This window comes from Hakea prostrata, chromosome 10 (assembly GCF_041222555.1).
Source record: "Hakea prostrata isolate BN-2017 chromosome 10, UWA_Hpros_2, whole genome shotgun sequence".
In the NCBI taxonomy this organism is placed as follows: domain Eukaryota; kingdom Viridiplantae; phylum Streptophyta; class Magnoliopsida; order Proteales; family Proteaceae; genus Hakea; species Hakea prostrata.
The window spans coordinates 48,785,840-48,797,692 of record NC_142609.1 but is presented as its reverse complement, the minus strand read 5'-3'; the positions used below and the strand labels follow the sequence as shown (position 1 = coordinate 48,797,692).

The 11,853-nt window shown below is 38.1% G+C and overlaps 2 protein-coding genes across 2 annotated transcripts; one reads left to right on the top strand and one right to left on the bottom strand.

Annotated features, from left to right (window-relative positions):
- Positions 1–3,265: 3,265 nt before the first annotated feature.
- LOC149003667 (O-fucosyltransferase 20-like) lies at positions 3,266–6,825 on the top strand. The gene is made up of 6 exons (XM_089137122.1): positions 3,266–4,019; positions 4,160–4,328; positions 4,592–4,681; positions 4,785–5,068; positions 5,153–5,411; positions 5,731–6,825. The coding sequence occupies exons 1-6, from the start codon at positions 3,406–3,408 to the stop codon at positions 5,965–5,967; spliced, it is 1,653 nt and encodes a 550-aa protein (XP_088993248.1). The 5' UTR covers positions 3,266–3,405; the 3' UTR covers positions 5,968–6,825.
- LOC149003666 (linoleate 13S-lipoxygenase 2-1, chloroplastic-like) lies at positions 6,486–10,483 on the bottom strand. Its single transcript, XM_089137123.1, has 9 exons — positions 10,129–10,483; positions 9,295–9,563; positions 8,959–9,196; positions 8,530–8,847; positions 8,345–8,430; positions 8,106–8,216; positions 7,729–8,030; positions 7,364–7,630; positions 6,486–7,242 (listed from the first exon to the last, which is right to left on the bottom strand). The coding sequence occupies exons 1-9, from the start codon at positions 10,478–10,480 to the stop codon at positions 6,486–6,488; spliced, it is 2,700 nt and encodes an 899-aa protein (XP_088993249.1). The 5' UTR covers positions 10,481–10,483.
- Positions 10,484–11,853: the final 1,370 nt, after the last annotated feature.

Sequence of the window (11,853 nt, the reverse complement as noted above, 5' to 3'; positions counted from 1 at the left end):
ACCAAGAAAAAAACGGCGCACGTTTTCTGGTTTTAACAGGAGAGTTCTAGCGTACGCTGTACGCATAAATGTCTGGGATGACTGTTTAAACGCGTATGCTTTCGTTATCGAATAAAATTTACAAAAAAACAAAGAATATTTGTTTTTGGGCCCAGTTTCGTGACATTTGGAGTGGAACCTTAGACAAACGTCGCATTTGTCTTGGCATCAGCCCAATGGGCCTCGGGCCCAGCTTTGACGAAAAGGTCCAATTTCAATCCAAACATGCTTATCAAAATTTAATGGATCATGTAGAGCTAGAGCCAGGACTTAACATTAGGAGGCGGGAGCGAGCCGAATAATAAAACCACATGAAAGGGTCAAGTGCTGGTATTTTACACATGGAAAGAAGGGCCAAAGAAATCCCTCTAAACAAATTTTTTCAAAATCGAGTACAAAATGGGTGGGGTGCAAGGAAGGGAACCCTGGGGTAGCTCCTCCTTGGAGACATGCTAAAATGTTGTTAATAGATAGATTGATTATGATATTAATTTGGGATAATTACTATTTGAACTCCTATAATGTATAGCTTAATTACTAATCAAACCCTACTCTTTGTGAAACTACCATTGCCCCATTTACTTATCATGACTTTAAAAAGTTGTTACGATGGGAATCAATGGAATGTGTAACGTCCATTTTGTCCTTCATTAGAATTACTTATGTTTTCTTATACTATAAGATAATTACTTTATCTCCTATACCTTTTAAAATTACTACTTCAATTCTATATTTGTCTGAAATTACCACTAGACCCTTACAGACTGAACTTCTTGGATGCACTAGCAAGATATTCTGTCCTTCATTATATGACTTGCTAATATATCGAAGTTAAATAATGGAAAAGTTTTCAGATAGCCTCATAATATATGTTGAACTAAGTCATGGCATGGCCAAATCTAAGGAATGGGCCAAGCCATTTAAGGCCTTCACGGTTGTGAGGTACTCAGAATGCAAAATAATATGTGAAATCCGAAGTTTAGAGCAGCTGAAAAAGTGTCTCTAAGAGCTTCTAGATCTAATGTTAATGCAAAAAAAGCCACAAGAAAATGTAATTTTAGCAAATACAAGCCCCCAGTAAGATAATGTAACCTCTCTTTGATAGGAAGCATCCCACATTGCATTTACATAGGCTTTGAATCTAAAAGAGTGATCAAAATCGTCCCCCATCTGAGTACCATAAGGGGCTGAAACAGCTTGAGCAACCACATTGTGGTGAGCAATCGAAATATCACTTAGAAATCTAACAAAGTGGGTTGCACCTAAGGTATTGTTTATTTTTCAAGAAAAATTTCACGCTTTTTTCCAACGCACTGTTTATTCCAACAAACAAATGCCTCTTATCGGAATCGATGGTGGAGAACTCACAGGGGCTGATGAAAGGGATCCTACATCTGTGGATGATTGCTAAAATTGTCATAAAGTGGATGTAAATGGTTGATCACCACTTTTCATCCTAATGAATGGAGCTTTCGTGGGGATCTTTTCCCAATCTTTCAAATGTTGAATCCTTCTTCCATTCCATATTGTCATAAACCATGGAGCAGATAAATTTCCAACGGATGCTGACCTTGAGATAAAATAATAAGAATACATTTCATCAACTGTGGATCGCACCCATCCGAAATTCTGGAATAAATAAAGTGAGTCCCACATCCCAGAAATTAAGAAACTATGGAATCTATGGATAGCATCGCGTCCGAGACTCCGACCCGACCAACAATCGTGTCCAGCAAGGAATTGTAGGAAGGGTGACAGACTTGGATCTCGGTCTCGATTCTCTCACCCAGCTTTTGGCACCTTGCTGCTACAGCTGGTTCGTAGCGTGTATTCCGGTTCCCGAGAATCCCGACACGCATCAATGGAAAATTTCTTGTAATAAGGGCTTTGTTAAAAATTGTAATAAAACGCGGATTTCATCATGTAGATAAGGAAATACTTAATGATAAAATTTTAGTACAATAACTTAATTATTGAAATATTTTTGGATGGACCCCCCTTTAGTTAAGGTTAAATTTTTTTTTAAATTATCGAGTTTTTTTATAAGAAAAATCAAGTCTAGGTTCAAAGGTTCTTAACACTAAAGAACACTGTTTAGTGTTAAACTTTGTCTTTTTGACTAATAGTTGGTGATTTCTGACACGTGAAGGAGGAATCCCAAGGCACTGCTTCGAGTAGTAGACCGTTCAGATGAGCGGTCAACTGCTTGGAATAGCACTGCTCCCAAGCATAACCCCAAATTCGGTATATACTTGTATGATTTGAAAATGGGGTGTAAGAGCATATTAATATATTTATTTCAAGTAATTTAATACAAATATGATTTAATTATTTAATAAATAAAATTATAATAACAAAAATTATTGTCCCAACTAAATAGACTTGACTAAATGAAATCTTACCTTCCAATTAACTTGGCAATACTAGATATAAGACTTAACCTCCTATTCTTTTTCATTATATCTCTTAAATTCATCTTAGCTTTGCCCTAGCTCATCTTATTCTTTCAGTATGATTTAATAGGTCTCAATTTAACTTCATCGTGTCATCTCAACTCCTAAAGTGCATTTATTATAACTATTTCTTGCCTTATATTTTTTAATTTTATCATTTCTCTAGCTTAACATTTTTATTTTCTACAGTGAATTATAAAAGAGGCCTAAAATGATTTAACGTCACCAAAGGTACTTTAAGGCTGCGTTTGTTTGTAAAAGTGGGGTGAAAAAAAGAAAAAAAACACCTAGAATTTATATGAAAAATGTTAGTTGCGGGTCTTACTTTTTACAAATTTTCACAAATTTTATGAAGCTTAAAATGATTTAACTGTCACCAAAGGTATTTTAGGCCGTTGTTGCAAAAGTGGGGTGAGAGAACACCTGGAATTTATATGAAAAATGTTAGTTGAGGATTTTGAAAAAGCTTGAAATTAAGAAAATTGAATTATCACCTTACCAAATAGACAAATTTTCCCGATTTTTAGGTGTTGACAGGTGAATTGTTGTGTAAGCTCCCAAAAGAAAGGATTTAATACCATACATTTTTCGTTGTCCACTTGCCAACATGCTCTCCTTAATTCTTAACTTTTCCACCCTAAACAACCAAATAAACTATATTTTTTAAGATTTAAAGGAATAAATTGATAAATTTCTTTCTTCGGGTCCCTTTTTTTTTTTTTTTCCCCCTTTCTAAAAATATTTTAAATGGTCCACTCCAGTGTCTCACCATTACGCGTAACCTGCAATTTGTCCAGTTTCCTCTTCACATTCCCGCCGCCTTCCGCGTTCTGGGTTATTGATTTTCAGCTTTCACTCCCTTTATAATGTCTCTGTCTCTCTCTCAGCTCCCTTGTTGGACGCTCTGTCTCTCATGGCAAAGTCGAAGAATCACTCACACAAGCTCGCATACGTTTCCGTGCCCTCTCAAATTGGAACTTCTCATTCAGCTCCTTCCCTTCAATCTCTTCTCCTGTTGTCGACCGAGAAGTTTTCGAAGAAGAACACAAGCACTTTCTTCTTTAGCAACAGTTGGAGGAACCTTAAACTCTGGGCTTTCTTGCTCTTTCTCTTCGCTTTGCTCGGAATGTTGATGCTGGATTTCAACCTCGATAAGTTACTTCCTCTTTCGCCGAAACCGTGTTCATTGGGTCTTCAACCTCCGATAACCACCGAGAAGGAAAACCCTGTCCTGCCATTTTCTTTTGATGCTAGAAATGGTGAAGAAACTAAGGTAGGTGAAGAAGCGGAGTTTTGGAAGCAACCGGACGGGTTAGGTTATCGTCCCTGCTTGCATTTTTCCGAGGAGTATCGAAGGTCCACCTCTGATATTCTCAGGGATCGTACCAAATATCTCATGGTTGTGGTTTCTGGTGGGATGAACCAGCAGAGGAACCAAATCGTTGATGCAGTTGTTATTGCCAGGATTCTTGGAGCTGCTTTGGTCGTTCCGATCTTGCAAGTAAACGTTATTTGGGGAGATGAAAGGTACGAAATGGAAAAGGAAGAAAAAAAATTGAACTTTGAATCTAGTTTTTCGGTTTAAAACATTTGATGATTTCATTTTTTTTCCCACTCAAACTGGACAGTTGAACTGATTTTTATCTCAAAATTGTCTCTGGGTGCAGCGAATTTTCTGATATCTTCGATCTGGTTCACTTTAAGAAAGTTCTTGCAGACGATGTGCGAATAGTTTCATCATTGCCATCGACTCATCTGATGTCAAGGCCGGTAGAGGAGAAGCGAACCCCTCTTCATGTCTCCCCCCGTTGGATTCGCCAACGCTACCTCAAGCGCGTATGAAACACAATTAGCTACATTTGATTTTTATTAATTATAGTTTCCTTTTTGAGCTTCCATTACTAGTTTTGAACTTGGAAGTTCGTTCGTATTTTAAATTGATTTGGATTTGGATTTGGATCAGAAGTCATTAAATCCTTCGATTTCGCTGGTTCTGTAACTGTTGGCAATTTCAAAAGTTTATGAACCATTCCTTGAAGAGTTCATTCACGTAAACTAAAAAACTAGTGTTAGTAACTGAAAACTCTCATCTTTTGCAGCTTAACAGGGAGAACGTATTGCTCTTGCGGGGTTTGGATTCTAGGCTCTCAAAGGATCTTCCCTCTGATCTTCAGAAGCTCCGGTGCAAGGTAGGGTCTGATGTAACCCATTTGTTTAATCTCTTTTCCCCTCTTCCCTTCACCTTTCACTGATTTATATGGCATTCTCTTATTGGTTACTGCGTTGTTTTAGGTGGCATTTCATGCATTGAGGTTTGCTCCTCCTATTCTAGAGCTTGGGAACAAACTGGCAGATAGAATGCGGAGTAAGGGGCCATACCTTGCTCTTCATTTACGCATGGAAAAAGATGTTTGGGTGAGAACTGGATGCCTTCCTGGATTGAGCCATGAGTTTGATGAGATAATTTACAATGAGAGGAAATTAAGGCCTGAACTTCTTACAGCAAGATCAAACATGACTTACCATGATCGGAAGCTTGCAGGGCTCTGCCCTCTGAATGCCTTGGAGGTTACCAGGTAGAATTTGAAAACCTTTACTTTTGAAATTAATGGTATTTTGGTTGTTTCTTTCAAGCTGAAGCTCTTCTTGTTTCATGCTAGGCTGCTTAAAGCACTTGGAGCTCCAAGAGATGCAAGGATATATTGGGCTGGAGGCCTTCCATTGGGTGGAAGAGAAGCTTTACAACCTTTAATTAGTGAATTTCCTCATTTCTATAACAAGGATGACCTTGCATTGCCTGGAGAATTGGCGCCATTTGCAAACAAAGCCTCCCTTCTTGCTGCCATTGATTTTATAGTTTCTGAGAACAGTGATGTCTTCATGCCATCTCATGGAGGGAACATGGGGCATGCTATACAGGTATTATGGTGCTACCACTGTTATTCATTTCGCATTGGAGCCAGTTTTGCTAGTTGTAGTTATGCTGTATTGAATATCTTAATACATTATGAAATAAACTCACTCTCTTAACCAGAATCAATTTGCCTAATAGACCCTGGTTCAGTCATTAGTTAAAATGTATACTCATTTACTTCATAACTTTCAACTTTCAAAATCTCTTGCTGATGCATTATTATTACTGAATATTATTGAATCCTTACTTGTAAGAACTGGTTAGATTATCACATTTTTCTTTGATTTTCCGTTGTTGATAATGATAAAACTGTTGCTGAAACAGGGGCATAGAGCTTATGCAGGGCACATGAAGTATATAACGCCGAACAAAAGACAGATGCTTCCTTACTTCTTGAATTCTTCTCTACCAGAATCAGAGTTTAATAGGATTATAAGGGATCTTCACCATGATTCTCTGGGGCAGCCAGATATCAGAACAAGCAAGACTGGTAGGGATGTGACAAAGTTTCCTGCAACACAGTGCATGTGCAATGATTCTGATCCAAGATCCACAACATGATAACAGAATGGAAGGCTTCCCACAGGTCCCACGGGTTTCAATTGCAATTGTCTCTCCATTGGAGAACTTGGTACGCCGCCCTTGGATGAGTTGTACCTTTTGAGACCTGAAGACTCATTTTGCAGTCCCCATGGTTCCTAAACAGTCTTTTAGAGAGACAATTTTGGAAACATATCTTCTGCAAGTATGCCTGGGTATGTTTTTGTACACATTGCTGCATGTCTATGTATACATGCATACGGGTACTCTATGGTTACCTGTATACGATGATAACACCAGGAAACAGCAAAAATCATTCTTTATTCTTTTCAAAATAGTTTTGCCAGGTATTTTTTTGTATTTTTTTTTAATTCATTCTTTTTTGGCATACATGTATCATAAATCAGTGTTATATATTATAAAAATGTTCATTTCATGGTCATGTTTCTTCGATCAGATTTTGAAACTAGAGAACTGATACCATTAAGAAATGCATCCATAATTAACCGCAATATATAATCACTTTCATCTTCCATTTTTCAAATGGAGATACTGTTTGGAACTCCCATCCCTGTCAATCCAGGCTCAGAGAATGGTCTCAAGAGTTGATATGGTACAATTCCTGCTCCAGTTCTATTCTTCAACTTTAAATCTGTGTTCCTAGCATCTATAATTGCTTCAATCTCTTTAATTCTTTTGTTGAACTTCTCAAATGCAGCTTTTGTAACTGGATCCTCAGCCCATGATTTTTCCATCTTTTCTCCAATGTACTCTTCATCAACGTGTGTAGACAACAGTTCATACAGACTCATCATACTTGTAGCCTGAATCTCTGAAGGTAAGCACTGGAGAAGTTCTAATCCAGGGTTCTCTTTGAATTCCTTGAGGTGTTGTTCTGAAGGGTCCTCAGTTGGCATGTTGGTTCTGGCAATTGTAGGCTGATTTGGAAAGTAACCACCATATGCATATTGACCAAAGTTCACAGCAGAATGGTGGCAGGATGCAACCCATATAATTGTTGTCAAGGTTTCAATGAGATCTTCTTGTGCTTTGAGGACAGGCCACCATGGTTCATCCTTCTTGTCTCCATGACCCTGGGTTCTGATCTCAGTCCACCATGCCTGTAGCTCTTCATCGGATTCAACTAGGCTAGGTTTCGGGTAATAGTGGTTGACATACTCACTGATCCATTGCTTTATGGCCGTCCATATGAGGAGACCATCATCTGCAAAAGGGTAATCCCTTATGGTCAGCTTTACACCATGCTCAGCTGTTGGATCCTCCACTGCCATTCCCCTGTTTGAAATTGAAATTTGATGCTGATTAGTCTATTTGTCTTGAGAATTGTTGAGTGTCTAAGGATTCCATGCTACATCCATATTGATTTCAAGACTTTAAACAAAATATGTGTAGCAACCTTCTAATGAGGTCTGCTGGTAGACCCTCCATGTCAAATCGCCAAAATTTATCATAGACAACAGAACTAAGCTCCATTGAGTACTTGTGCAGTGAGAAGGAACTCTCAATTATCCCATTTGCGTCGATGAGGATCTGCCGAGCAATAGAATTGATTTTCATTGTGTACCGAAAATGAGGATGCAACAATCTGTAGATTGGATGCATTGTGCTAAGCTGTCGATTAGTTGCAATGATGTATGGTTCTGTACAACAATGAGTCCTCAGCCTAGACAAGAAACATAGCCAACATCAAGGTTTGTTATATCAATTGCATAAATGCAAAACGTCCCAAGGATAAACTTTGTTGAGCATTGAAGGTTATACCAGTGGTTGACAAGCTGATGATAACATGATTGGTGAGCACACACATGAGATTTGGCTAGTCTCCATAACCAATTATCAGTGGTGTCAGTGCTAGGCAAGAATACTTGTTTCCATGGTGGTTTGTCATCCATGGTTGGTCTAGTGAGCTCAATAGCAATGAGTTTGAGTGTGCCCTCAGGTTTGAGAAAGAATAGTGCACGAGACCCATACAGTGTCGTGCCTTCTATTCCTCTTACTTTCTTCACATAAGGTATTAGCAAATCATGATAATCAAGCATGAAGAGTTTCTTGCCCTTTATAGCCTGCAAAATGTTAAGTTAAAAATTATGTAGATTTGGAAACCTATCTCCACTTCCAGAACATCTCTTTTGTCCTACCTCATCAATGGTCATTGAATGCTCCATTCCTTGCTCAACGATTTCTGATGTAATTGCCGACTCCGGCGGGCCATAGATCTTAGGATCAAGCTCACTCTTCAGCGGCCATTTCTGCAAAAACTAGTGTTAGTATCTGTTAAGATGACAGGATCCAATCTTTGATGTTCATGTATTATAAGGCTCTCAGAAGATACATGCAGGTTATGTAGTTCAGAATGGGAAGTGTTCATCTATCTTACTGTGACTAGCTGAATCCTGTAGGGGTCGATACCAGCAAGCGTTTGACGGGCAAATTCCTCGTCTCTTAACCAAGAAAAATGGTCCCCTGCAAGAATGATGCTTTGCCTCTTAAGAGAGAGAGAGAGAGAGAGAGAGAGAGAGAGAGAGAGAGAGAGATCCTAGGAGAGGGGATTATAGTTCTTACTCTCGATCAATTCAGGTGTTTTAAAGTGCAAGACCTGAATTCCATGATTGATAGCCTTGAAAAGTCCAGAAATTAGTTCCCTTAAGAGTCCTTGATCTTTATCTTGAGGTAGTTCCATCCCTTTAGTGAAGAGGGAGTCGATGGCAGGGAAGGAAGAGAACCCAAGATTGCGGTTTGTGAGAGAGGCTTCAATCTGAGGGAGTAAAGCATCTGAAACAGCACCTACTGTGCTACCAACTGTTAATAGTGCCTTGGCATCAGAGAATTCCTCGTCCCTTGGCACATATTTGTTGAGGCTTCGTTTCTCAGACAACGGATCTAATTCAGCATTCAAATTGCAAATAAACCCATTAACAAAACAAGTCTCACAATGAAAAAAAGTCTCTTATAGCTACAGATAATTAACTACGACGTGACTTTTGCACTCACCTTTGTCAGAAGGATCACTGCCTGTTCTACAACGTCTTGGATAAGGGTGGTTTCCACCACCTAGGACTGGTCTAGCCAGTTCGTCGCTGTTGTCTGGGTCTCCAAGATCATTGTATGTGTCATAGTCATATATCCTCTCGAATGCCTTTCGTTCTCCCTTACCATCACCCCGAAGGCTCTCGAGCTCCTGCTCTCTCAGCCTTCTTATGCCATTTGGTGTCTGTGATGGCAAGTAGGACTGGTGCAGCTCCACACCAACACAGAGTTAGTCGTGTAATTTTCGAATTGAATTGATCATAAAGTAAGAGATCGATCTAGAGCTATAGAGAGAGAGACCTCATTGGTAAAGAAGATCCTTTTCTGTGGGTTATCAGACTTGGGGTGAATCCAAGAGTTGCAGGTGAAGTTGAGAGGACCAGTGGGAGATCCACTGAGGACAATGGTCCTAATGAAGATTTCTGTTTGGTGCTCATTCTTCACAAGCACTGCACCCACATCACCAAAAGTTGCAGGAACCACTAACTTGCTCTCATATATTGCATTCCCATCTTCTTGGCTCACCCAGCCCGCGTACCCAGTTATGGTATCTTTCTCCAATCCCGTCTCTTCAAGAAAAATAAAAATCAACTCTTATACCCATTACAATGCAACCTTTGAGATCGAAAATGACTAGAATAAAAAGGTAAAGTAATATTTCATATGATTTTTTTAAATAAATGCAATATTGTCTTTTTAACTTCTTAATTTTAACGAAGGGCAACAAAAACACTGATTATCCAACCTTAACACTCTTTTGACACTGACACTATTAGAAGTGAGGGGTAATAATAATATCATAAAGAGCAGGGTTCAATTAGTAATTAAGCTGTAATGCAAGGGGATATCAGTAATTATTCCTAAATAATAACAAACCTTAGGGTTATCTTGAATTGTTTTAAACTATAAAATTGTCACATTATCTAATGGAACTAAACAGCAGGAGAACATTAGTAGTTTCGGGTAAAGTCTAAGGTTGGACTAGTAATTTAAAAAAAAATAATACAGAAGATAAGGTAGTAATTAAGATATACTATAGAAAGCATTAGTAATTGTTACTATATATTATCTAAGAGGGATCAAATAATTAAAGCACTTCAATGGTGCAATCAATTTACAAACCAAATAACTTACTTGGATCAAGTTGGGTGCTTGCTAGTTCCAAATGAAAGGTTCTCCCAAGAAAATTCTCAACGTTAACCAGGCTTAATGGAACCTTAGCAGTGACAATGGCAGTGATGGTGATAGAGTTCTTATCTCCTGCATTATCGATGCTGGCTCTGATACAACCACCTCCAGAGACTGATGAGCAAAGACGATTATAACGGCGGTCACTCTTCAGTTTTTGAAACACAGCCGCCGGCAACGTTCTGCTGGGAAGAACTCTGTAAGTACTCTTATGGGTAGAGACGATCGAGTTGGGTAAACCCAGTAAGGGAGCTCCTCTGTAGATTTCAGCTGGAACGACTCTTCCAGCATTAAACATCGATCTTTCCATGTTCCAATTCCTTTTTCTGACCCTGAAGTGAAGTCACGATTTGAAGTAAGTTTATATGGTGGAAAGGTTACAGAAGAAAACAAAGTGGGAGCTAAAAAGTTGGTATGTAGAAGATAAGATAAAAAAATGGAGGAGATCTAAATAGATTAGGTTGAGGAAGATAAGTTCAAACAAGAAGAGAAGAGTTGTTACCCTGAGATTGATTGTGATGGAAGTAACACAAGAGAGAGAAGCTTAACTACGTTCATGGGGAATTGAAGGCATTTGACATATTCAATGTTTGCACACTCAACATGGGGAATTGAAGGTTAACTACGTTCATGGGGAATTGAAGTCACACAAGAGAGAGAAGGTTAACTGCGTTCATGGGGAACTGAAGGATAAGACTTCGGCACAAGAGTTGTTTGGAAACTCTGAGGGGTGGTGGTCTTGTCGTAGTCTTGGTATTTGTATTAAACGTTCATGGGGAATTGAAGGATAAGACTTAGGCACAAAGTAGTCTTGGAAACTCTATGAGGTGGTGGTGCACTGGATTTTCTTTGTTTCTTTGTAGTCTTGGTATTTGTATTAATATAACTACCTCTAGGGTTTTACTTGTGTTGAATTCTTTGGCAGTGGAATTCTATTAATAAAATTGAGATTAGATGATGGTTTCATGATATCCATATTGTATTGCTTAGGCCATGTATATATAATATAATGATTAACCATGATTTAATATAGAGTCTATTAGTTGTGGGATCTCCTCAATTTGTTACCCAACAAAAAAAATAATCAATTTGGTCGTATATTAGGTGAATCTAGTTATATCATCAATAATGACATTTAATTATCAAAGATGATCTCTTACCATCCATTGAGTGTGGTTAAATGAGCCCAATTTATTAGGTTCTTATTTCATCTATCTTTCTTTCTAACCATAATGATCAAAATGTCTTCACCTATATCTTTATTTCTAATAACTACAATGGCAAAGTTCTACTACCCAACTCACGTTGATAATGACTTCTTGATGTTACATACACCAATTCATTCACTTTCGAAAATAGATCTAACTCATTTGGAGCATCATTCAAATCAAAATCTCTTTGTAAAATATGATCAATTTAAGGTTTGGTTATATCTAGAAGTCTAAATGGATAATCGAAATCCATTTTAGAATTTGCATTGTCATCTTTCTAGGGGTATCTAAATTCGTCCGATTACTAATAAGATGCAGATATGATATACTCATTTCTTACCGATTATTATCTGTTCCGATAAAATTATCCGATTAAATTAGTTATTTAGATTTATTTTTCTTATTTTTATAAATTTTTTACCAGTAATATGTGACTATTTTTCTAGATTTTCTACTAAAA